At 39.3% G+C, this 27466-nt stretch overlaps 1 protein-coding gene across 5 annotated transcripts in view; it reads right to left on the reverse strand.

The window, feature by feature from the left end:
- ANK3 (ankyrin 3) overlaps positions 1-27466 on the reverse strand; it is a 359094-nt gene that overhangs the window by 140741 nt on the left and 190887 nt on the right. For all 5 annotated transcript variants that reach the window (XM_021675764.2, XM_021675765.2, XM_012445733.2 and 2 more), the window contains exons 12-18: positions 25435-25533; positions 22896-22994; positions 21123-21320; positions 19300-19398; positions 18921-19019; positions 10125-10322; positions 4678-4776 (exon numbers count right to left, since the gene is read on the reverse strand). In XM_021675764.2, the coding sequence (XP_021531439.2) occupies positions 4678-4776; positions 10125-10322; positions 18921-19019; positions 19300-19398; positions 21123-21320; positions 22896-22994; positions 25435-25533 (891 nt within the window). The remainder of the gene's footprint in view (positions 1-4677; positions 4777-10124; positions 10323-18920; positions 19020-19299; positions 19399-21122; positions 21321-22895; positions 22995-25434; positions 25534-27466) is intronic.

Consider the following 27466-nt stretch of genomic DNA (forward strand, 5'->3'; position numbering starts at 1 on the left):
ATCAGGCTGCACTTCTGACTGATGAGAACGAGAGAAGGAGGGGCTCAGCAGCTAGGAGCCTGACCCTGAGGCAGACTGTCTGAGTTTGGGACTCAGCTCTCCTACCCACTATCTGTGTGAATTTGGACAAGTTATTGAACTTCTCTGTGCATTGGCTTATGTATTATAAAATGGACTTTAATAATGGTACCAACCTCATTGTGTAGTCATAAGGATTAACTATTTTAACAAATACTTCAACGGTGTCTGACACATGGGTTTAGCTATTATTACCTTGAGCTGAAAACAGTGCCTGGCAGATCATCAGTGTTCAATAAATATCTTATATCTTTGGTAAGTTAATGATTGAAAACAGGAAAAGATAAAGTCAGATGCGGTGGCTCACGCCTGTAATCTCAGCACTTTGGGAGGCCAAAGCAGGCAGATCACTTGAGGCCAGGAGTTCAAGACCAGCCTGGTCCACATGGCAAAATGCTGTTTCTACTAAAAATACAAATAAAAATTAGCCAAGGGATGGTGGCATGTGCCTGTAGTCCCAGCTACTCAGGAGGCTGAGGGGGGACAATTATTTGACCCTGGGAAGTTGATGCTGCAATGAGCCATGATCATGCTTGTGTACTCCAGCCTGCGCAACAGAGTGAGACCCCATCTCAAAAATAATAATCATAATAAATAAGAAAAAGAAATGGTCATTTCAACTCTGGCTCAGCCTATCGCACTTCTGATACCCCTTGTAATTTTGCTAACCATTTTTCTTTCTTATGGCATGCTCATCTCAGCTTATAGACATATTTTCATGTTCCCATCTTAGAAACAAAAATCATTCCTTTCAAATATCTCTGCTTTTCTCTAGGTTTCTATCCTTTCAAAACTAAACTTCTTGAAAAAAATCATCTTCACTCACTGTTCCATCCCATTCTCCCTACATTTCACCATCTCCACTACTCTAGTCAAACTGCTTTTTAATATCCCAAGTGCCCATCCATGCATAGCATGCATGTACCTGGAGCTTCTCTTATCTGAAACACCTTGACAGTTTTTCACAGTTTGACAACCCTGTCATATTCTTTCCTGATTTCTCTTCTACCTTTGGACAGGCCCTCTTCCACCTCCTCCATCCTTTGTAAAATGGAGTTGATCCCAAGGGTTTTGCCTTTGGTTTGTACCACACTTTTCCTTGAGGATCACATCTACTTTCACAGTGTCAGCTAATACATTTATTCCAATGATTCTGAAGTCTGCATCTTTCGTCCAACCATCCTTTCCTGCGTCCAGATCAATAAATGAGTCATTTATTGAATTTTCCTACTTGAATCGCCCCTAGGTAATCTACGATTCAACACGCCCAATAAAAACTCATCGTCCTCTTTCCCCAACTGGCTTTGTCTCCTTTATTCCCTGTCTCATTGAATGGTACTTGTGATCACCCAGTTACACAGGTCAGATCCTTAGTTTCATCCTGAATTTCACCCATTAGCTTCTCCTCAGTCCCCCTACACAAATGATATTCAAATCTTAACTGTCTGTATATCTTTTAATTATTTCTCAAATTTCTCTCCTGTTCCTCAGTGTCTCATCTGCCACTTAGTTGAGGCCTTCTTTATTTGGACCTCACAATAGCCTAACTGCCCCTGCTCTAAGCTTTATAATCAACTTATTTTTTGCATTGTTTCCCAGGATCTTTGTAAAGCAGATTGTTGATCTTATCATGTTTGTGTTTAAAACCTTTAGTGGCTTCTCAGCGCAAGCAGGATAAAGAGCTGAACAGCTTAGCCTGGTACATTAAGGCCCTCTGAGATCTTCTTAATTTTCTAGCAATATCTTAAGACATAATCCCCATTTTTCTTCTCATGTTCCCATGATACTGAATCAGCTGTAGCTTCCTCTATCCTACCTACCTTTGTCAAAAAACATAGTTATTACCTAATACTCTAAAATTATATGTATATTTCTAGATACAGACACATGGTCAAAATCAGGCTTTGTAATAATTAACTTTGGGAACTTGTGTAATTAATTTTTCTGTGCCTCAGTTTCCTCATCTGTAAAATGGGGATGCTAATTTTACCAGCCTCATAGAGCAGCTGCAAGAATTAAAATAATAAATACAAAGCACTTAGAATAGTACCTGGCACAGAGAAAGTGGGTAATACATTGTTCTATTTTATGATGATGATGACTTTGTTAGTATAATACTATGTGTTTTGCTCTCTAAACTATGAATTCTATGAGGATAAGAAATATATCCCCCAGGTAAGAATTTGGTGACCAGTAGGAAATCTATAAATGAATGTGAAATGAGTAAGTCTCACATAAGTTCTCAAAGCTTTTTATGCTTTTACACACATTTAAAGAAATTTAATGTAACTCCTGATCCCTAATCAGTGCCCTCTAAGAATCAGTGCCTTTCAGGGGTGGACTAAATAAAACGCTTCTGGACATTATCATTCTAAAAAGCAAAAGCAGGGGCTTCATCTCTATCAACACTGATTATTAAACCCTGTGGCACAATTTAGTTTAAACTCATTTAGCGAACTTCCAATGCAAAAGGTGGGTGGGGTATAAAGGGTCAGCACACTGGAGGGGTGCCGGGGAGAGAGAACTGCAAAGGCCGTTACCAGGATTTTCTAGTCTTTTCCTCATCCGAGAGAAGAGGACTTGATATTTTTATTATTATTAATTATTTTTTCATGTAAGCCAATGAGTTGAATGGTATACATCCCACCTGTGGGCTGCTTGGGGATGTCTTCTTTACCAGTGAGAAAGTGAACATTCATGGGATACAAGAAACTCCTTATTCACAAAATTAAGCAGCAAATGCAAGCCATCTATCTGCACTTCTGCTGTGCTCTAATTATGGGGCAATCATGGCTTCAGTTCCTTTTGGTGGCCGTGACCTTTGCAGAGAAGAGAAAGGAAAGGAAAAGAACTTGTAAAGGACAGAGAGATGCTTTCTGAAGCGAGATGCTCTCCTCCATTTGTAAAGGGCGGGAAAGGTTATATGCCTCAAGATATTATACGGAGTATAATCCGTGGCCAGGCACCATGGCTCATGCCTGTAATCCTGGCACTCTGAGAGACCAAAGTGGGTGGATCGCCTGAGGTCAGGAGTTTGAGACCAGCCTGGCCAACAAGGCAAAAACCTGTCTCTACTAAAAATACAAAAATTAGCCGGGCATGGTGGCACGTGCCTGTAGTTCCAGCTACTTGGGAGGCTATGGCAGGAGAATCGCTTGAATCCTTGAGGTGGAGGTTGCAGCGAGCCACTACACTCTAGCCTGGGTGACAGAGTGAGACTCCCTCTTGGAGAAAAAATGACTGCCAATTGGGACCTGAGTTGGGCTGGGTTAGGAGGAAACCGTGGCAGAGTCCTGAGACTCGTACATCGAGGGGCTGTGTGTGCAAATGGGAAACAGATGGAGGGAGCGCAGTACTTGTTTCTCTCCTCCCCCACCTGGCCTTGAGAATCCTCCCCGTACTCCCTGGCTGAATTTTAGGGCATGTCTTGGATGTGCTAGGGCAGAAAAATGTTGAGAAACTTGACCCAGACCTTGCCTTCTAGAGTTTTATATCTATAAAGAGGAGAGAACCTAATAAAGTGTTTAAGTCTCTCTCTCTCTCTCTGTGTGTGTGTGTAAATAAAGCAATATGGAGTGAAGACATTTGCTATGAAGTTGCAAATTTCCAAAGTCGAGAATTATTTCATGATGAAAGTATTCAAGCAACATAAAGAAAATAAATTAAATTCAGTCTCAGTTCAGTCTCATTTTGGTGCCTTCAATACCCTTTTACCTGACTAATTTGGGGTACTATTTCTGTATTACTAGTAACTTCAATATGTCCATATACTTCAGAACCTGCCTATATTATATATAAATGTTTTATTCACAATATTTAGTAGTCATTCTTTTCATGTCAAACACGGCATGTAGCGAGAAAACATGTTAGAGTAGATAACACAAATCTGATATGAAGAAATAACAAAATTAAGCATCTAAAAAATTTTTCAGAGAAATGTGATTAATGTGAAGCTATATCTTTGATGATAACAAGAAAAATCCTTTTTCTTTCTGTGTTTGAATTGTGGCATTTAGATTAATCAGCAATTTTGTTTTCTTTTTGAAATGAGAACTATTTGTCTGAGAGACGAAGAACGTATGCTTGACCACACAAACCATAAGGAATTTAGCAAGTGAGTAATAATTAAAGAAGCCTTAATTTATCCTGTTTCATAAATCACGCTGAACGAATGTAGAAGTCACAAATTATAAGTTTTTCTATTTGTCTATTTGTTGGCATTTTAAAAATCCATCACAAAAACTAAGAAAGGTACAAGCTTTCATACTCTGCCCCTGAAGGATGTATCTGTTATAAGGAGGCTCAACAGCATTAAGATGAGGGAAATTGCTATGCAGCTAGGATAAAGTACCCAGGCCGTTAAAGACAAAAGTCCCTGGAATATGGCAACCAGAGACTTTAGTGTCCCTTGCATAAATACACATTTATTTGTTTTGTTTTGTTTTGAAACAGAGTCTTGCTCTCTCGCATATACATTTAAAATACCACATAGAAAAGAGATGATTAAAGGGTTTGTTCTCCTGATACATTATGGTTTCTTCCTTACAGCAGTCACCAAATGGACACATTCTTTTCCGTGTAGAAAAGGAGGGGCTATACCTTCGTCTGGGCATCCACATGAGCTCCTTGGTTTACGAGGACTTCTGCCACATTCACTCTATCTTCTTGAGCAGCCAAATGGAGTGGGGTCAGGCCACTCTGCAAAAGATTCAAAGTGCACAGTCATCTTACAGGAAGGAATGTCACACACAAAGCCACGTTTGAGAAACCATTTGTAAATTCTAAGATGGTAAGCCAAGAATTTCTATGTTTAAAAAAACTGTGGAATAAATTTCTATGCTTCAGAGGCCGAGGCAGGTGGGTCACTTGAGCCCATGAATTCGAGGCCAGCTTGGGCAACATGGCAAGGCCCCCATCTCTACAAAAATTAGCCAGGTGCGGTGGCATGCACCTGTAGTCCCAGCTACTTGGGAGGCTAAGGCAGGAGAACTGCTTGAGCCCAGTAAGTGGAGGTTGCAGTGAGTTGAGAGAGCCATTGCACTCCAGCCTGGGTGATGGGAGTCAATGAACCCTGTCTCAAGATAGATAGATAGATAGATAGATAGATAGATAGATAGATAGATAGACAGATAGACAGACAGATAGATAGATGTTATACTCTATTAGCACTGTGGCAATATTACTTTCTGTAGGCTGCATGGAAAATTGTAGGCATATTCAAAACTGTAAGAAATGGAGTGAGCCGGCCGGGCGCGGTGGCTCAAGCCTGTAATCCCAGCACTTTGGGAGGCCGAGGCGGGTGGATCACGAGGTCAAGAGATCGAGACCATCCTGGTCAACATGGTGAAAACCCGTCTCTACTAATAGAAAAAATTAGCTGGGCATGGTGGCGCGTGCCTGTAATCCCAGCTACTCAGGAGGCTGAGGCAGGAGAATTGCCTGAACCCAGGAGGCTGAGGTTGCGGTGAGCCGAGATCGCGCCATTACACTCCAGCCTGGGTAACAAGAGCGAAACTCCGTCTCAAAAAAAAAAAAAAAAAAAAAAAAAAAAAGAAATGGAGTGAGCCTTGTATACTTACCACAGACTAAGCCATTATCAAAGTTTTCCTACATTCATTTCACCTATCCCTCTTTTCCTTCCATTCATTTATTTGTGGCAGTATTAAAACAAATCTAGACATTATAATTTTCCCTCATACTCTTCAGTGTTCATCTCCAAACATTAGACTTTTTTTTACAAAATTATGCAAGAGTTTTAATATATCACCAATGGCACTAGCTTTAGCAAAAATTATTTAAATGGTATCTGTTTACAAAGTGAACATTGACATATGCTGATATTTTCTCCATATTAATTCCCATGGTCTAATGAATATTTTCTGTATGTCACTCTGGGTAGGAAAGATCGCCTATGAAATGTAATGTGAATGCTTGATCACGAGAATTTCCAGGTCATTTAGATGATGTGTGAGTTTAACAAGACTGATACAGTATTTGAAACTAACCCTATTAGAAAATTTGCAGAACACATGGTTGCTCTCATGACCAGGAAAAATATTACTAAGACTATACTCTGGTTTTAAAAAACCTCTGTAAATTGTAAATCATTTTCAAAATAATATTTCAGAGAAAGTGAGTTGGCGTAAGTGCTTTCAGATTTTTTGCCTTCACCCATTATAAGCACAGAAGTTAATATCTTAATCCTGGATGTCTTCCCCCCTCTCTAGTATCTGTGTGATGAAAACATCAGCCTGTCCTATTTGTCAGAGGAAAGGAGGGAATTAAAGGTAGTTTCAGGAAGAGCACAGAGCCTTCTAGATGTGAAACATTATTTATTCAGGGGTTGCTATTCCATCAGAGCAATTATAGAACTCAGAGAAAATCAAGTTGGGACTTTTTAATAATGTTTATACAATTTTGGAGGAAGCTCACTCAAACTGAATAAAGGGGAAATGGGAAAAGGAGGACTGATGTATTCGCTTGAAATTCAACAAAAATAAGTCAGGGCCAAAACTGGCACCACCCAAACCCTGACCTCATCACAGAACAATGTTCCACGTTCTACTTTAGAGGAAATAAAATTGTCAGCCATAACATTTTGTGAGTGTCACAGTCACCTTTTCTAAGTTTGAGACTCTCGACACTGAGGATACTTTACTGAGTAGCTCTCAGCAAAGACAGAAATGTGCTGTGGGCGTGTGCTGTCCTCTCATGCTCCCATGCCCATGTGCCTGCTGCTCACATGGCTGACCCACTCACTGCATGGAGTCACTTCAGGCCTCACTGGCCTCTTCTCTCTTCTTGTTTCACTAAAGGGCCAAGTTATTACATTTATGTGCAAACCTACTTTGTGCTCACCTCTATTAAAAAGTCATAATCCTGCATTTAAATTCTGTTTTCCTGCTTGTCTTCTTCCAACCACTGTGAGCTTGTTGAGGCAAGTATTGTATCTTTAATTTTCATATAACTAGTTTTTAGCATCTAGCATTTAATCCACCCATTCATTGATTAAATTAGAGAAAAAAAATCAGATCTTCTTCTTAGGTAGAACAGGGTAAGTTACATAAATAACATTTTATTTTTACATTTGTGGTAATGATTTTGAAGATTTTAAAAAACAGTATGAAGGTAACCACAGTCCTGTTTGAGTTCAGAAATTACCTGTTAATCTTTTATGGCATTTTCACCATTGCTCACTTTAAAAATGGCATTTATTTGAAACAGAGGAAACATCAAATTAAAATAGCAACGGCTCTGTTTAATATTCTTTCAGTTGTATAAAAAATACAGCCATGGGGTCTGCAAAACCTATATGGGAAAATAGGAACATCAAAAGCAAAACTGAATCAAATAGAACACTAGCACTTTAGCAGTAACTTGGGGTCCATGATCGTTTTTCCATAAAAGTACTGGGAAAGTGCTGATTACTAGTAAGAAAAAAAGAAAGCAAAAACAATAAAGTATTTACTTCAACATAAATTATGAAAGCTGAATCTTTCTTTTCATAGTTATTTTATAGCAAGGAAATAAAATGTAGTGTTATATGAGAGGAGGGAAGGGTAGGCAGGAGCAGGGAGGAGGGGACAGTGAGGAATGGATGCTTAAAACACTGGCAGCTCGGGAAAAACTGGCAAAAACAGAGAGAGTTTCTTATTGAATAATAAAAAGTTGTGAGGCTTTTCTGTTTTCATATCAGGGCATATTTAGTACTTTATACTGAAAATGACAATAGAGAAAGGAGGCAAGGATTTACAAATGCTTTCTCATTAGATCGTTTCTAATGATAAGCTGAAAGTTAAAAAGTATTAAAAGTTCTCCAAAGTTCCTGAAGTTCAACATGCTAATGAAAAGCCAGCTGATTTTTAAGAATTCCCTTAGGAATATCTCTGCTTGTGTATCATTTATTCAGGAAGGTGGCCAGAAATTTCCAGGTTTCCCTGGTTTACTGTACGTCTTTGGGTTTTCAGAATTCCTTTTGTTAATTTCCACTCTACTAAAGCAAGCACTGAGAAAATTTTTGCCCGAAATATTTTTAGTGTAAAATCACTCTGTGAGTCTAAGGTGAATTCAGGCTGGGTATATATTGTATTAGCTGGCTGCAGGATTTTAAAGAAACAAAGTCAATCACACTATAGTTTGGTATCAAACCTACTGAAAATATTCAGTTGAAACCAATTGTGATAGTATTACATTGTTCCTGGAAGAACTGATGAAATACAATATTATGGGCTCACAAGAGAAAATACACTCTAATAGATACCAGCATGTGCTTCAATTTGAGAAATGCAAGGTCCTCTTTGTCATAAAGACAAGTTGAGTTTTGTAATAAGCCATTAAAATTCTGGTCTCTAAATTGGTATACAAAACTGTAGAAAATTCAAAAGGTCAAACAAATCTTAACTATAATGACTATTTGAAATTGCTTTGTGAGTCTCATTAACACTAAGACATATACTCTTAAAAGGAATGTTTAACAAGAAAAAAATAAAATTAAAAGAATGTGTTTGCTCTGTAATGACTGAAAAATATTTTCACAATATTAAAACCAAAAAAAGATATCTCTGGTCTCCTGTGTATGTCTTTTGGTGTATGGAATTTATTGAATAATATCTTGAGAATTCAGATTAGCATGGAGTAAACTCTTTCCAAAATTGTAAAAGCTCCAAAATTAAAAAAACTATTTTTTCCTACTTAAAAAATGGTGCTGAATATTATCTCAGTGTATCCTCACTGCATCTCATGAAATCAGTATTGTTATCTACAACACTTCCTACAGGACAAAACTGAGGGTCAGAGAGGTGATCTGACTTACCTAAATGACACAGTTCAGAAGAATCCAACTTAGGATTCAAACTCTGTGATTTTAAAACACAGGCGCACGTGTTAAAAATATTTAAATTACTTGTTTTTGCAACATAAGACTATTGCTATTTTGAAACTCTACTCCAATATCTGGGCTAGGGCTGAGAAATGTCACAGCTATGCCCACACCCAGCAGGTAGAAGAGAAGCTAAATGCCAGAGAGTGGAGGTTACCAGGAATCCAAGGGCCCTTTTGTATGGTTTCCCATTATCTAAGACTTAGAAACACTTATCTTGTGTTTTGGGCAAATCTTAGTGAGCAATTCAACAAATCTAAATTCTTTGATACATACAGCGAGAGGCAGTAACTTCATTAACATGTTTCTAGTTAATTGTGGGCTGAACTTTCACTTTGCTTGGCAAAACTCTTGTCTTTTCTTCCTGAATAATGACGATACCAAAGATGAGGGTATGGATGTTTGAAGAATTTAAGGAATAGTCTTCACAAGTTTCTTCAAAAAGGCCAACAACTTCTCCTATCTACTCCATAAAATAGCTACTCTAAATTTGTTATTAAAATGAACTTATGAAGGCAGCAATGTTTCCCATTTCTCTTTGTAACCTAGAACTGAAAACTGGATCAGCAAGGAGCAGGATCGCAAAAATGTTTGTGGAATAAAGCAATGGGCTGCAATTTACAACTTCTTATTTGCTATGTCGTGGTGAAGTAACAATGGTGGTCTTTGAATTAACATTATAACAGAACTTTATGTTATTACAAAAACTTTGTGGACTTCATTTTTATGGCTACATGTCTATAGAGCCACCTCCATACACACTCAGTTGCATGACTGAATTATTTATTTACCATTATCTTTCTTTCTCTCTCTCTTTAAAAAAAAAAAAAAAGACCGGGTCTCACTCTGTCACCCAGGCTGGAGTATAAAGAAGTAATCACGACTTATGGCAGCCTCGATCTTCTGGGCTCAAGCAATCCACCACCCTGTCTTCCCAAATAGCTGGAATTAAATGCGTGAGCCACAGCAACTGGCCTATTTACCATTTTTCTTATTGTTTAAACAGATTGTTTGCAAATTTTTGTCTGGTAAGTAACACTTTGGTAAACAGCTTTTATTACACTTTACACATCATATTTGACCCAGATCTTTTGTGAGTTCTCAATGACCTTTCTGAGGTGTGAGGTTTTGGTGAGCCACAGGCTCTGTCAAGAAAGAAGTGGGTTACCTTATTGCTCAGGTTCACATTCGCATTTCTACCGAGGAGCAGCGACACCATGTCCACGTGCCCTTCCTGCGCTGCGAGATGGACGGAAGCAATTCCTTGCCGGGTAACTGCGTTGGCATCAGCACCATATTCCAGCAGAGTTGTCGCTATGTCCATCTGGTTCTTTTTGGCAGCAATGTGCAGTGGCGTATAACCATTCTGTCAACACAAATCACTTGGTCACATGCCCAGGAACAAAATAAAAATGCGCACAGTGCATTTTCAAATAGTATATGTCTCTTCCTAGTGGTTTTCTATGATTGCTTAAGAAATCATGATTAAGTAGGCAAATACTGGTAAGCCAAGTGGTACCATGAATACAGTGTGCTCATGTCTCCGGCATTCCTAAGTAGGGAAAACATAATTTGTTTTTTTCTTTATTTTTATTTTTTGAGACAGAGTCTCCCTCTGTCACCAGACTGGAGTACAGTGGCGCAATCTCAGCTCACTGCCACCTTCGCCTCCCTGGTTCAAGCAATTCTCCTGCCTCAGACTCCTGAGCAGCTGGGACTACAGGTGAGCACCACCACACGCGCAGCTAATTTTTTCTTTGTATTTTTAGTAGAGATGGGGTTTCACCATATTGGCCAGGCTGGTCTTGAACTCCTGACTTCGTGATCCACCCGCCCTAGCCTCCCAAAGTGTTGGGATTACAGGCGTCAGCCACCACGCCTGGCCGGAAAACATAATTTAATATGGATACTTTAATCAAAAAGAGTCAGAGTATTACTGGTTTTCCAAAAGGAATATAGATTTCCCTTTTACAGGAAGTTACGTTACAACATGCTCAATAATTACTTGCTTTATTCAAATTGAGGACAGGAGGAAGAAGCAACAGACAGTAAGTTATCATTAGGGCATGTTCAGAGCCATTCATTCTTTTATTTGAAGAACACCTTTCATGGCCATGTATTGCTTACAAGTTGAAATTTTTAATTTCGCCAACAACTTCATGGAAGTTAAGACACTATCATCTCTTGTCATTTGGCCCTTTAACTTCTTCTATTACAAAACTTGCCTTCATGCTGCTCTGTCATCCTGCAAGTACCCCAAACAGAATACAGTCTCACGTTTCTCTGTCTTGCCTTACTCTGCGAGAATGCTTTTCCCCAACATGCCCAGGAGCCAGCATCTGTCAGCTGAAAATTCAGCTCAAGGGTCACACCCTCCATGAGGTTTTTTATTTCTCCCCACTCCTCAAGCCTCAGCTCCAACCCCCACCCTGACTGACTCTTATCAAAGTCCTGGGGATATTTAGTGGCACTCTTTTGTTTATTTATCTGTCCCCTCCTACTAAAATATACATTTGTTAGGGGCACATATTGCGTTATATTTGTCTTTGTATCTCTCTAGTGCCTCACAATAACTGACATACATTAATTACACGAAGAAAGGAATCCTCAGATTTTGAATCGACAATACTAGAGCTTTCAGCACATTCTGGCATCCTTCTCTTGGCTGATCCCTGATGCCGAGAGACAGACAATCAAGACTCCCTTGATAAACTGTTAGTCAGCTGTGCCTCAGGAGCCATCAGGGTCTCCTGCCCCAAGAAAGAGTTTTGGGGGATGTTGCCCTGGTTTACAGTCACTTATAAGAAGGGCAAGATTCCACTTTGACATGGACATGAATCTGAGTATATAAAATATGCCAATGACAAATTAGAATTTTCTATGGATAGCAATATTTAGAGAAGGAAAATAGAATCTATAAATTTATATTTGGAACTATGATCCAAATCTGGACAATAGATCAGTCACAATCTCTTTTTGAGTCATGTGGAAGAATCAGAAAAACACAGAGGGATTTTAGGAGCTGTGGCACCCAGTACTCAGCCATTCTGCTGCAGTGACCCTCACATTTAAGTCACTGGCATGTCCAAACCCAACAGCATTCCTCACTTGACAAACCCTTATATCAACCCATGAAAGTGGAAATGCCACTTCTAGACTCTTCTGAAACAAGCCTCTGCCAAACTGGATGAGCAAGGGTAAAAGATTTTATATCCCTATTTTTAATTTTGACCTATTGCCATCTGGAAACCCCAGCTGCCCTGAGAAGCATTTGGCCCTCTGCTGAGACACACCCTTCAGAGACCGATGCCCTTAGAGCCAAATGCAGAGCTTTGGTCTGAGTCCAATGCTACAATGAGTGACAGGAGTGGGTGAGCTGTTTCACCTCCCCAGCACCCCAGTGTAAAAGTGAAAATTCACAAAGCAGCACTAAAATAGGAAATATAATTAGTCAATGTGTCTAACACTAACCTAACTACTTAGAGTGGTAAAGGCAAGATAAACTCAGAATTTAGCTTCTTATCATGCATCTTGTCTCTTTTTGCTTTTGCTATTGATATAATCTTCAGGTTAGTCATTTCTCAACCCTTAACCAAGGTACAGCAGCTCAAGATCCTCTCACACATGAAAATCTTCTTGTTTACTTCTAATTCCACCAAAAAGAATCCTATGTCCTAAAATGTTTTTTTATTAAGAGAGCTGTAGCAGCCAGGCTTGGTGGTGCATGCCTGTAGTCTCAGCTACTTTAGAGGCTGAGGCAGGAGGATCACTTGAGCCCAGGAGCTTGAGACCAGCCTGGGCAACAGAGAGAGAGCCTGTCTTTAGAACTCTGAGAGAGAGAGAGAGAGAGAGAGAGAGAGAGAGCAAGAGTGAGCTCGCGTGCGCACAAGCGAGCCTGACTCAGCTCTGTAATGTATGCCAATTCCAGACAAATTACTATTATTGCTCAAGGATTTATCTCGAGCTCCTTACCTGAGATACAAAGGAAAGTACAAAGCAAGGGAAAAATGACTCAGGTATTATTTTAGTATGAAAAGTTAATCTCAGAAAGACTTATCAAAAGTAACATATAGCATTTAAATCATATTTTAATTTTTTTCAAGAACTTTCACAGATACACTGATCTGTATCAATAGATATCTTGTACATTTTATGGAGGAGAAACCTGATAAATAACACTTAAAGCTCACTATCTCTTCCACAATTAGTATCCAGCTTATGCCTGAACTCAAGCCAACCCTCTTGCCAGCTTAAAGTCCTGCCACAGGACATAGATTGGACTAAAATGGATTAGGGCAGCCCACTACTTTTCAGCACTCCAATTTCACGAAACCTCACCACATTTCTAGGACACGTATGAATAAGACAATACACTGGCAATTTAAAATAAGAGAAGAAAGTAGAAGAAATGATAAGAAGAAGGCATCACATACTCTAAGAAAAAGGACACAGGATGTGATTTGATGAAGAGTTAACATTGAGGTTGCTGCTGTCACATCCATATGGTAATCATACCCTATCGATGCTCTGTTCATTATCTCTCACCACTGCCAGAATTCAGGAATGCCTGGGCTCCCCTGCAGTAAAGAAGGCAGACTGTCTACTCTGTATCTATTCTCCTTTCTTAGTTAAAAACAAATAAACAAAAAAAAATGAATAAAAACAAAACAAAACAAACAAACTTCTCTGGCAATGTGCTTAGTTAGCACTACATTTCCCAAGTTTTTTTGCACATAGAAGTAGCCAATGGGGTGTAAGGAGATGTGGTTTGGTGGAACTTCTGGGAAAGCCCTGTTGTGCTGACATTTTTGCTGCCTGTGGCTTGAAAGGAAATTTGGCAACTTGATCAACAATCTTTGGAGGGAAAAACCAAAGATTCATTGCAATTCCTATTAAAATACCAGGTTCGTTTTTCACAGAATTAGAAAAAGCAATCCTAAAATTCATAGGGAAACAAAAAAGATCCCAAACAGCCAAAGATATCCTAAGCAAAAAGAACAAAGCTGGAAGCATCATATTATCTAATTTCAAACTATACTACAAGGTTATAGTAACCAAAACAGCATGCCACTGGCATAAAAATATATGCATAGATCAATGGAACAGAACAGAAAACTCACAAATAAAGCCATATGCCTTCAGCCAACTGATCTTTGACAAAGTTAACAAAATAAACACAGAGAAAAGGACATCTTATTCAGTAAATGGTGCTAGGAAAATTTGATAGACACAGAAAGGAGAGTGAAACTAGACCCGTAACTCTTGCCATATAAAAAAAGTAACTCAGGATAGATTAAAGAATTAAATGTAATACCTGAAACTATAAAAACTCTAGAAGAAACCATAAGAAAAACTCTTCTGGACATTGACCTAGGGAAAAAAATTCGTGACTAAGACCTCAAAAGCAAATGCAGCAAATCGAAAAACAGACAAATGAGACTTAAGTAAACTAAAAAGCTTCTGCATAGCAAAAGAGACAATCAACAGAATGAACAGATAACCTACAGAATGGGAGAAAATATTCACAAACTATACATCTGGCAAAGAACTAATATCCAAGCTCTATGAGGAACTCAAACAACTCAACAAGAAAAAAAAAAAACATTTAAAAAGGGGGCAAAGGACACAAACAGACATTTTATGAAGACACACAAATGGCCGAGAAGCATATGAAAAGATGCTCATCATCACTAATCATCAGAGAAATGCAACTCAAAACCACAATTAGATACCATCTCACACCAATCAGGATGCCTATAATGAAAAGTCAAAAATAATAGACGTTGGCGAGGATACAGAAAAAAAGAAATGCTTATACACTGTTGGTAGGAATGCAAATTAATATAACCTCTTAGGAGAATAGTAAGGAGATACCTTAAAGAACTAAAAAGAGAACTACCCTTAATCCAGCAAACTTACCACTGTTAGATAGTTCCCAAAGGAAAATAAATCATTATATCAAAAAGATACTTGCACTTGTATGTTTATTTATTTTATTTTATTATTTATTTATTTTTTTGAGATGGGAGTTTCACTCTTGTTGCCCAGGCTGGAGTGCAATGGTGCAATCTTGGCTCACTGCAACCTCCGCCTCCCAGGTTCAACGATTCTTCTGCCTCAACCTCCTGAGTAGCTGGGATTATAGGAATGCCCCACCACACCTGGCTAATTTTGTATTTTTAGTAGAGACAGGGTTTCTCAATGTTAGTCAGGCTGGTGTGGAACTCCTGACCTCAGGTGATCTGCCTACCTCAGGCTCCCAAAGTGCTAAGATTACAGACATGAGCCACTGTGCCTGGCTTACCTGTATGTTTACTGTAGCAATATTCACAACAGCAAAGTCCTGGAATCAAATTAGTGTCTACCAATGGATGATTGGATAAGGAATATGTGGGATATACATTTTTTATTCTTTTTTAATAGCTGAATAGTATTCCATGGTGTGTGTGTGTATACAGATACACACACACACACACACACACACACACACACCAGTGGAATACTACTCAGCTATAAAGTCTTGTTTGACAAATATAAAGCTGGAAATCAATTATATATATAATGTATATAATTATATATTTTATGACACACACATATATACATGTACACATAAATACACACACAGCATGGAATACCACTCATAAAATTATGACTTTTGCAGCAACGTGGATCAAACTGGAGGCCATTATCTTAAGTAAAATAACTCAAAGTCAAATACTGCATGTTCTTGCTTAAAAGCAAGAGCTAAATAATGCATGCACGTGGACACAGAGTGGAATAACAGACACTGGAGACTTGGAAAGGTGGGAGGGTGGGAGTGGGGTGGGACAAGGAATTCTCTAATGGATACAAAGTACACACTTTGGGTGATAGTTACACTAAAAGTCTGATCTTCAGCAGTAAGCGATATGTCATGTAACACAACTGCATTTGTACCCCCAAACTGATTTTTTAAAAAGTCACAGGGCCAAAACCTAAAATACAATTAAAAAAAAAAAAAAAGTCACAGGGAACTCGCCTCAACACCCTACATCAACACCAACAACAGTCCCGTCTATGAGACTGTGCCATGAGAAAATGGAGGCGCATCAATTTAAACCATTTTAGCTGGGTCTTTTTTTTTTTTCCTAGCAGATAAAGCCAATACCTAAAGTTATACGACTGGCTTTGCTTAAGATTAAAGTCTAGAAAAAGTCCCTGGCAGGTACCACTGCCCCAGAAGACAGGGGTTGTTGGGCATGTGCCAGAGATGGCATTACCCAGGCTCTTATGGAGGCAATTGTGCATGCAAATGAGAATCAATGTCCCATTAGAAAAGCCTGTGTTTAATTGACTATAAAAACATGCCTAAGGCTAATGGAATGTTATAAGGAATTATTTAAGGACAGCTTTTCTTTTCAAATCTTTGTAAAGGATATTTGCAGATCTGGAACTATGAATACTAAGTCTTGTTTGACAAATATAAAGGGGAAATAAACTAGGAATATACCAATTATTGCCCTTTTTAAGAGTTACTTGAGAGTAGAAAGAGAGATTGGAATCATTCGTTGCACTTATTGTTTTATAACTGTGGTCAATGCTATGCTGCATTTTGTGCCAAAATTATTATTCTTATCCAAGGAAAAAACAATTCACTTACAAATTATTTCCCCTTATTATTTACCAAGGACTTGAGGTTACTTACACATAAGAAAAGAAGTGGCTGGGTACTTTGGGAGGTCAAGGCAGGAGGATTTGGGAGTTCAAGACCAGCCTGGCCAATGTGGTGAAACCCCATTTCTACTAAAAATATAAAAATTAGCTGGACATGTTTGCAGGCACCTCTAATCCCAGCTACTTGGGAGGCTGAGGCAGGAGAATCGCTTGAACCCAGGAGGCAGAGGTTGCAGTGAGCCAAGATTACGCCACTGCACTCCAGCCTGGGCGACAGAGTGAGGCTGCAGCTCAAAAGAAAAGAAAAAAGAAAAAGAAAAGTAGCCCACACATACAGGGGTATAAACATGATATGAAATAAAATGTACAACCATTAAATTTCTTACACTTTTTCTCATTAAAATTATGCTAAAATACACATAACAAAATTTCCCATTTAAATCACTTTTAAATGTACAGGTCAGTAGCATTAAGTAGTGTATATTCACATTGTTCTCCAACCATCACTATTATCCATCTCCAGAACTTTTTAGTCTTCCTAATTGAGATTCTGTATCCATTAAACATTAACTCCCCATTCCCTTCTCCCTCTACCCTTGACCACCACCATCCTATCTCTGTCTCCATAAATTCAACTACTCTGCGTACTTCATGCAAGCAGAATCATACATTTGTCCTTTTGTGAGTGGTTTACTTAGCACAATGTCTTCAAGATTCCGCCATGTATTATCAGAATTTTCTTCCTTCTAAAGGCTAAATAATATTACAGTGTGTGTATGCACAGTGAGTATATGCATTCATCCATCAATGGATATTTGGGTTGTTTCCACCTTTTGGCTATCATGAATAATGCTATATGCTTTTTTTTTTTTTTTTTTTTTTTTTTTTTTTTTTTTACAATAATACAGTTTTATTGGCTGGGCATGGTGGCTCATGCCTGTAATCCCAGCACTTTGGGAGGCCAAGGTGGGTGGATCACGAGGTCAAGAGATCGAGATCATCCTGGCCAACATGGCAAAACCCCCTTTCTACTAAAAAATACAAAAATTAGCTGGGCATGGTGGCCCATGCCTGTAGTCCCAGCAACTCAAGAGGCTGAGGCAGGAGAATTGCTTGAACCTGGGAGGCAGAGGTTGCAGTGAGCCGAGATCGCCACTGCACTCCAGCCTGGGAACAGAGCTAGACTCTGTCTCAAAGCAAAACAAAGATAAAGTTTTATCAAGTCAAGGTGTGGTTTTGTAATAGAAAGAATGTTGTCAGGGTCAGAAAGTATGGAGGGGAAAGCTACATTTATATTAAAAGCAAGTTTGGGAGTTGGATTTTGAAGTTTAGATTTCACTGGGTATAATTCTGGAGAGGAGAGGGCAGAAAATGATTGAAAGATTCCAGGAAAAAATACCCATCGAAGATAACATACTCCTATATGGAGAGAGTACCTAAAACTTGATCTCTTAGGGTATCTAAAATAATCTAGAACAACCCCAGTTCATTCATCTGTGTATACAATGATGTGATCTAAACATTAGGTTTAAAGGAGAACACTGTAGCTGCCCCAACATGGAATAGTAAATCAAAGATGTAAAAAGCATAAGGGGTACTCAAGGGTCCTTCAGTCAATAGTGTTTACTGAAATAACTGAACAAGATTGAAATGGTGGTTTGCATCGTTTCAGTGTTCTCTGATCATAGCCACCTGCTTAACAACAGGGAGCTTATTAAACCAACAGCACTTTATTAACCTGTTTTTCAGAAAACTCTTCTTTATGATTTGTCCCCCAAATTAGATTACTAAAATACTAATACACCTACTCAGTTCCTCTCTTCTCTCAGAAATCTAAGTTATCTACTGATCAAAAACACCCTAACAATAAAGATTCTCCTTAGCAGTAACAAAAACCACATGTAAAACCTCTCAACCCCATTTTACTAAATGCAAATAAACAACTTGAAGGCAATAACATGGCCAGAAAAATGTAACACATATTTCATAATTCTGACAAATCAGAACTTTCTTACTCCCTCAGGCTGTACTTATGTTTTTCATCTGGCGAAAGAGTGTTCCAACTCTCCGTCCTCCAGGAGGTCCTGGATTGTCAAATAAAATCAACTGACAAGTAAATATTTCCTGAGCATCTACCATATTAGTGGACTAAATCACAGAAGGCACAGATGTCCTAAGATGCTTCTATTGCTGGGATTTTTTAGTGGTGCCTAAACTAGGAAGGCACTCCTGGTGGAGCAGAAGTACATGTGCACAGAGAGACTGATAGACCTTACCCATCAGTCTCCTTAGACTGTGGAATTAAAGGTACCTTTGCAGCTGCGTGAGGTGAGGCTCCTTGGTCCAAAAGCAGAAGGGCCACTTTCTGATTATCGTAATGTGCAGCTACATGCAGTGGGGTTAGCCCGCTCTGAAAACACGTGCAGAAACAACAACCAATGTCAAAGGTGTTTTAATACCAGAGGCCTAGATTGAGGAAATGAGATTAGACTGGATACGACATAGGGCATATTTACATTCCAGTTTCCACAATACTTGGACCCCAGTATTTACCTTTTATTCCCCAAGGGCTCTTCATCCTAGTGGGACTTAAATATTTAGGTATAATTCAGGTGGCCATTAGTAAATATTAGTAAGGGTCTGTTTTGTTATCGTGGCAGTGGCCTGTTTCAGGGTGGCTGGCCTCTTACCTTCCCAGCAGCATCCGGAGATGCACTTTTCTGTAGCAGGAGATTGGCGACTTCAAGCTTTCCATATTTTGCTGCCACATGAAGAGGAGTAAATCCTTTCTGAAAAAAAAAAAAAAAACCATAAAAATAATGAACAATAGAAATGACATAAGGAAAACACACATAAAACCCAAACCAACCACCCAACCAACCAAATGAAAAGATAAGACATAAGGGCGCTGCTTTCCAGAACCGATGAACTGTTCTAATAACGATGAGCAGTGAAGTCTGCAGTTAAAGTCCAAGACTCATAGATAAGAGTTAAAAAGCCTCCTTATTGATAGGATGTGAGTATAACATACCAGGATACCTAATCTTTCTCCCTTCTGCTGACTGAGCCACAGCATGCATGCTATTGATTCTGGAAATCATCAGGTATCTCGCCAGAATGAAGTTGGAGAGCTGGATCTGGGGCTTATTCTAGGGTTGTTTTAAGAGTTTCATATTGTGGGAAGAAGAAGTTACAGTAACACACTCAGTTTGGAGGGCTTGGGAAAATCCAGGGCAAGTCTGAACCTCTTACAATCTCACATCACCAGACCGGACACTTTCTCTTCTTGTTTCCCTGCTTCTCTGTGTATACACAATCCTTACGTGTGCTCTAGTCTTCAGGAGGAGGAGTCAGAAATTCTCTCACCTTTGCCACCATAGGTGAACTGAATAATGACATGATTCTAGAATGACGATGCCTATTCTATAGGTGAATTGAATAATGACACATGGACAAATATACAACAATTGGATGTTAATAGCTGAGTGGCTGCTCTCTCAAGCTTCCAACTCCTACAAGAAGCTGTGTATCAACCAGCCCAATCAGTACACTGTTGCGGCGGTCCCAGTCATGAGTCAGGGATTAGCGGGCTCATCAGCACATTCGACCTCAGGAGACTACAGCAAAGTAAAGGGAATGTGCAGCTGATACGGTGAAATGCCTGAACACTCAAGACCCTATCAACCCATTATTCTGTTTCACATCAAATGAGCTTCCTGAACTTGCATCTTAACTCTACTGAAGAGCCCAAAGAATCACAAGAAATGAAGTCTGAGGTTGTCATCATTTATCCTGATAGTTTTCTCTTTGTAATTATCTTCTATATTGAATACACATTAATCTTTCTTATCTGCATCCAAATAAAAGAGTGCAGTACCAGTTACTAGCTTTTTAAGATACGCCATAAGCCCATTCATCTTGCTATCACACTTGCTAGGCTTACGTAGTATCACAAGAAAAATGAGCTCCAAATTTTGCATTCAGCACATGCAGAACAACTGTATGTTGTTAGGGTATTACTCTAAGACATCCGAGTTGAGATAAAAATAAACCATAAGTCAGAGAAGACAATAATGACAACAAAAAAGAACAAAAACAACCCCAAGAAAAATTGACTGCCTGTTTTGCAAGTATTATAAAAGCATCCACCAACTGAGCTGTGATAACGTGGTTTGTGTGCTTGGCCTGAGCAATTTGCTAATCTGTAGCTCTGCTTTTAAACTACCATTTAAGTCCATCAAATAACTTACTAGAAATCTGACTCCAGATTTCAGTAAGGTTTCATTAGAAGAAAATGTGCCAAGAAACTTAAGACAAGAAAAAAAAAAAAAAACCACAAAATACTAACCACCACCCTCTCACACCACAGAGCTTTGCTGGCCATATTAATGACTACTGTAGGATTGCAAGAACGGATGCTGTCATGCAGCTTCTGGACCTGTTACTGTGCTGGGAACTGTAAGGATGATGTATTTGGGGGGATAGAGTAGGATTCTGAGATTCACTCTCATACCTTTGTTGTTATAGATAAAGATGCTCCATGATCCAGAAGGAAGGCGGCAACATCCTCATGCCCCTCTCGGGCGGAAAGGTGAAGTGGGGTGTACCCAGAAGTTGTGGCTGCATTTGGAGAAGCCCCTTGTTGCAACAGCTGTTGGACTATGTCTGCTTTCCCCAGTCGGGCTGAAATGTGGAGTGGGGTTTGGTCATCCTAAACAGCAAGGTAGAAATGTAAGGCCGATGAGCTGAGACAACAGTGGTGCCTTTATGAAAAATTCAGGGGACATTAGCTGCCTGATGTAAGAGGTACATTCAACTATTTGAGTCAATGCTAAAAAAAAATCTTATCTTTTTCTTCAACATTCAGAAATGAGGAGATGGTAGCTCTAAGCTCATTTAATAGCATTGGAGAGTGACCCATTAACAATGAAACTGTGAAACACAGTTCTATCCGTAAATGTTCCCCCACCATCACCTGCCACAGAGAATCAATTTTGAACTTTAATTGCTCCTTCTTTGGGAGATAAGAGAATGTATCCTAGTAAAAACTCATACACCTGGGAGGGACATTATACCTCCACACCAGTTATTAGCACTCTCATGGAATGAATTATTTTGTTGGTTCGGCCTTCCCGTACAAAAGCAGAGCGTGAGGAAGGCAGCGCAGGGTTGCACAGTATACCTGCGCAAAGGCTCCCGGTCGAAGCGTCAGCATGGGCTGATGTTCTCTGCGTGCCAAGCTGTGCATCCTGGCATGGGCTGCATCTGTCTAGACTAGACAGCCCCTCACTACAATTCATCTAAAGGCAGGAGGTACTCACCAAGTCCTGATCCCCTAGGGTCTTATCCCTAAGTGAGAGGCACAACTTATCCTAATTTGCCCAAATATTCCCTGTGGTAGCCCTCTAAATAGAAATTCTCTACTGAATTGTGATAAGATGCAGTTAAGTGCTTTAAGAAGGAAAGGTAGAGAAAGAGGCTAGAATAGAGGACACCGTTTTGGAAGAGTAAGGAGGACGAGGGTCAATGTCAAAGTAAGAGGGGCTATCTAACCAGCAGGAAGCATAAGAGGAGTTAGGGAGATGCCACAAGGGAGGAAAGGAATATTGAAAGCAGAAAAAACAGGTGCCAAAGACAGATGTCATACACTGCTACTACTGCCACCCTTAACTTGAAACTAGAGACTGCAGACTCAGTAGATTTATATTTACATATTGTAGATTGAAATTAAATGGTTTATGATTCTGGACCTGAACTGCCATTCTGATAACCAGAGCAAACTATTCATCTCAGTAGCAGCAGATAAGTGGGTTTCTCCTGCAGGTGAGATAGGAGGCCAATTCTGAGTGACCAAACAGTTTGTGTAGAAAAAAAATCCCCTTTTTCCATTTGTGGCTGTTGACAGCTGACATATAAGTCAACCAAGAAAGCTCACTTACACTTCCAAGTTGTGATCATTCTAGAAGCTTTGTGCAGAAGCCCTTCTCCACGGAGTGCGAAGAACTTTGGACCAAGTCTAGATTCAGTCCCTACCCTGTTAGGGACTAGCCACGTGTTGACAGTTTCAGGCACAAGTCATCCTATTTCATTTTGTTAAATAATTGAATGAACAAATGAGGAGAAAAGTGATTTTTTACAATGTTATTTGGGTAGGGACTTTCATCATTGGAGGTTGTTCACTATTTTTTAAAGTATTCTTGAAAGACGGCATACATATATTCAGAAGTTTTATGAAAATCAAAGGGTTTTTCCTCCATTTCAAATACTTGTCAAATACTGCACATACCTTAGCTTTAGCTTCTACCTGAGCTCCGTCTTGTACCAGATACCGCACAACTTCAGCTTGGCCAGAGCGAGCTGCCATGTGCAGTGCTGTTTCTCCTCTCTAGGGAAGATGAGCCAAAGTAAATTAGCTGCAGCTCTGAAGAAGAGTGGCGTATTTTATTTGGCATACAGCTTATGATGACCTTTTTTCAACAAGCAAAAATAGTCCTAAGCACTTCCTTATTGAAAAGATAGGAAACCAAATGCAAAAGAATTTCACAGGAAGCTGGTCTGAGGCAAAGACTTTGGCATAAGCCTAGGGGGTCTTGTCAATCACTGTGCCAGGGGTGCTGCTCAGTAACCTACAGTGTGGCCTCCCTGGGGCTGGAAAGGCGAGTGCTCACAGGAGCCAAGCAGGCGGGTGAGTGAGTGCAGCAGGGCGGGTGTGGCGTGCTCCAGAGAGCCCATACCTGTGCTGAAGAGGGCAGCCCACCCTCCTCCCCGCCCCTGCATCTGCAGCTCCCTGCTGTCAGTGTGCAGGATGCCAGCCTTACCATGCCACACCTTGCTACTTTTCAAAAGAAGTGGCAGTCTGGATATTTGTATGAATTTTCCAATTCTTAAATATTGACCATAAATTCAGAATTAAAAACAAAATACTACATGGGCAACATAAACACAGTCGAGGGCCGGATTTGGCTTGCCGACAGCTGGTTTGCATTTCCTGTTTTATCTGAACAGATCAGTATCTTCATCTTTGGGCATTTTCCCAGTGGGTCATTTTCTTTGCCCCGGACCACCCTCCCCCTACTTTTTCACCAAAGAGATTTTAATTCAGATTACTTCTTTACTTGATTAAAACTGAAAATGATATTAGAAACAGATACACTGAAACATACAAATAACAAAAATTCTATTTTCTCACACAAGTGACGCTCACTTGTAAACTGCCTTTATAAATTGAGCTTTGCTTTATAGGCTACCTACTTCCACGCAAGGACACATGAAGACAGATTTTACAGGAAGCTGGTGGATTGTGTTTACTGGAAAGGTGTTGAGGACGTCATTTAGTGTATTTCTCAGCATTCTCTTTATGAATGAAAACATTCTCTGCAATTAGTACCATGAAAGACTATATTTCATCTGAGAAGCTGGTCTGTTTCTACCTTATGGTTGTACTGCTTGGGGCAGCTGGAAGATACAGTCTTACTGGGGAGCCTCACTCTCAGGGTGAGGGTGCAGGACCTCCTAGCTTGCCCCTTCTGTGCCAGGATGGTCCTTGTTTTATTGTTACTTCTTTAAGGCTCATGAGTCCAACAAGTGTTATTATGCTCGTGGTCTGTTTGGCTAATATTATGATGTCAAATTCTGTAAAACATTGTCAAATGCCACATGCAGATCATGGGTGGTAAGTTACTACTCTGATAGCTACACTGAAGGGAGCCTTGTGGTTTCTACAGAGCAATGCTTAGTGTGGGAAAAGAATGCCATCAGGTAATCTATGAACACAGTATTCCATGGGTTTGCTACAATATGGTGAAGCACATTAAAGAGAGACTACTTTAAAGTTCGCTGAAATCACTTCTTCCTTTCTTTCTTTTTTTTTTTTGAGACAGAGTCTTGCTCTGTTGTCCAGGCTAGAGTACAATGGCGTGAACTTGGCTCACTGTAATCTCTGCCTCCCGGGTTCAAGTGATTCTCATGCCTCAGTCTTCTGCGTAGCTGGAATTACACGCATGCGTCACCACGCCCAGATAATTCTTTTTTGTATTTTTAGTAGAGACGGGTTTCACCATGTTGGCCAGGCTGGTCTTGAACTCCTGACCTCAAGTGATTTACCCACCTCGGCCTCCCCAAGTGCTGGGATTACAGGTGTGAGCCACTGCACCCTGCTGGAATCACTTCTTTGTATAAATAATGATACTGTCTAAACCACTTCTCCAACATGCAACACTTTTTAATGCTTCTGTTATAGAAAAATCCCCCCACACTTTATTTTTTCAAACATAATATCCAGTAGTAGTGCGCCTGTAAGGTTAGTGAACATGGTCCACAGTCCTAACAATTTCTAGCCAACTAGAGTCTAAGAGTATCTTGCCTTTGAAGTAAAGGAAACCAAATGTATTCTTGAATTTTCTTCTTTTAAGTAGTCATATTAATTACATATTAATTAATTATAACAACAATAAGGCCGGGCATGGTGGCTCATACCTACAAGCCCAACAATTTAGGAGGCCAAGGTAGGAGGATTGCTTGAAGACAGGAGTTCAAGACCAGCCTGGGCAACATAGCAAGGCCCCGTCTCTACAAAACATTTAAAAATTAGCGGGGCATGACGGCACACTCCTGTAGTCCCAGATACTTGGGAGGCTGAGGTGGGAGGATCACTAGAGCCCAGGATTCAAGGCTGCAATGAGCTATAAGTGCACTACTGTATTCTAGTCTGGGAGACCGAGCGATATTCCAACTCTTAAAAAAAAAAATAAAAAAGTAGATAAAAACCATCTTTGGCAGTTCATTAAATACTCACAATGGATCTCCTTTGTCCAAAGAATACTTACCACATTGGTGGTGTTTGGTGAGGCTCCATGATGCATTAGTTGTGATACAATATTTACATGCCCCATGAAGGCAGCAACATGGATTGGGGTAAGGCCCGACTAAAGGGAAAAGAAGAAAATGGTTTCTTGTCTTAGCATAAAAAAGCTTTGTTTGTAAGCCTGCCATCCATCCATCCATCCATGCAGCCATCCATCCATCCATCTATCCATCCATCCATCCAAACCAATGATCAGATTAGAAGACACCAGGACATTCACCATTATGCCACAGATTCTATATGATAAATATATCAACACATAATCATCATTTTCCTAAATGAATTCTGTCACTGTGAAAGACTTACGTCATACCTATTAAAGAAGAAAAAGAGTTTATTTCATACTTTCAATGTAGATCTTTGAAAAAAATTGATAAATAACTTGAAGGTTTTTATTAGGTACTAATAAACCTTCCTTATCCATATAAGTATGTGTGTATGTACAGGAAGGACAGTGGTGATTTCACACATATTAGTAAAAAGTCGACTTTTTAATTTCACGTCCTATTCTGGGCTTTAAAGTGGATTCCCATGCACTCAGAACTGTATATGTCACACATAAAAGAGGAGGGTACCTAACACAAAGCTGTTTCTTTAATAAAAGAGCAAATCAGGATTGGTAGTTTCAAACATTTAATATTTTAACTTTATAGGTATTACAAATTAAGGCAATATAATTAAAGTAAATATTACAATGGTCACTAGATTAGACTGGAATTGCTTCAGCTCCTATGCACACATACAAATATATACATAAACACAGACCCCAGAACACTCTTCAGCATAAAGCAGAAGTTATTGATTACAGGGTATTTTCATATTGAATATGCCCATGATTATGAGATTTAAATAGAGTGAATAAGTAAAAATGATAAAAGTTTCAAGTCATTAATCTTTTTAAAGAGTATCATTTACTTGTGCTTTTTATGTGAAATGATTCCATTTAAAATTTTTCAGTTTAATTTAGCTTACAACATGTACATCATAACTTGATAAAATTTTTTTAGTATATCTAGAAAAAGCTAAACTGTTTTTTAAAAAAAGACAGAAGGGGATAATTAATCTCAGCAGAAATTTGAGGAATGTCAAAGAGATATGAAAGGAATGCTATAAAATCAAAGTGAGGTAAAAGACAGAAAAGGAATAATTCTGGCAGCCTAGACTTCAAATAGTGAGAAGATAAAGGACAATTCGGGAAATGAGAATTTTGTTATAGTCTTGGAAACTTTTTCCATCAGCAGGGGGAGTAGTTATAACTCGTGCAAGGCAAAATCTTGGTCTGAACTGCATTTTAAAGCTCTTAGGGAGCAGAAAGCTAGATTACTGGTTGACATCTCTGGACATTTACTCAAACATCAGCCAAGAATTTACTTTTATTTCAGAGCCTATCCTGATCTCTAAAAGGTTTCCTATGCACTTAAACTTTCTATTTTATAATTAAAAATAACAGGTTGCCTAATATGAAGCCATAAGTCTGACAATATGGCAAATCAATATTCATATTGTCAACCATTTAATATTTTAGAAATTTTAAGTGTTATAAATCTAGGCAAATATTTCATTTGCAGGCAAGAAACTGAAGCCAAGCAACAATCACTATACTAGACTTTAATTTTTATGTTTGCTTCAAATCCTATAGTTAAGTATCAGGCATTCAACAAAACTTTACTGAATGATCTACTATGTATGAGCTAGGCACTGTGGGTATATGAAGACCACTCAGACTCGGCCCTGCCTCCAAGGAGTCTTCAGCCTCTGGGGGTTGTGGGGTTGCAGCTGATTCATAAGTCAGATAACTGGATAAGGGCTTTGATGGAAATATGCACAGGATGTGGGGATGGTTCCTAGAAGGAACATGTAGTCCAGGCTGGTGAGTGAGGGGAGGTTTCCTGAAGAAGGTGGTCCAGATTTAGTTCTAAAGGATGTGCAGGATTAGCCTGGCCAAGGGGGTGTGACACACAGAGGTATAGACATACACAGGTGGACCAAAGAGT

This window comes from Aotus nancymaae, unplaced genomic scaffold (assembly GCF_030222135.1).
Source record: "Aotus nancymaae isolate 86718 unplaced genomic scaffold, 86718_ANA_hifiasm-v0.15.2.pri h1tg000010l, whole genome shotgun sequence".
Lineage (NCBI taxonomy): Eukaryota > Metazoa > Chordata > Mammalia > Primates > Aotidae > Aotus > Aotus nancymaae.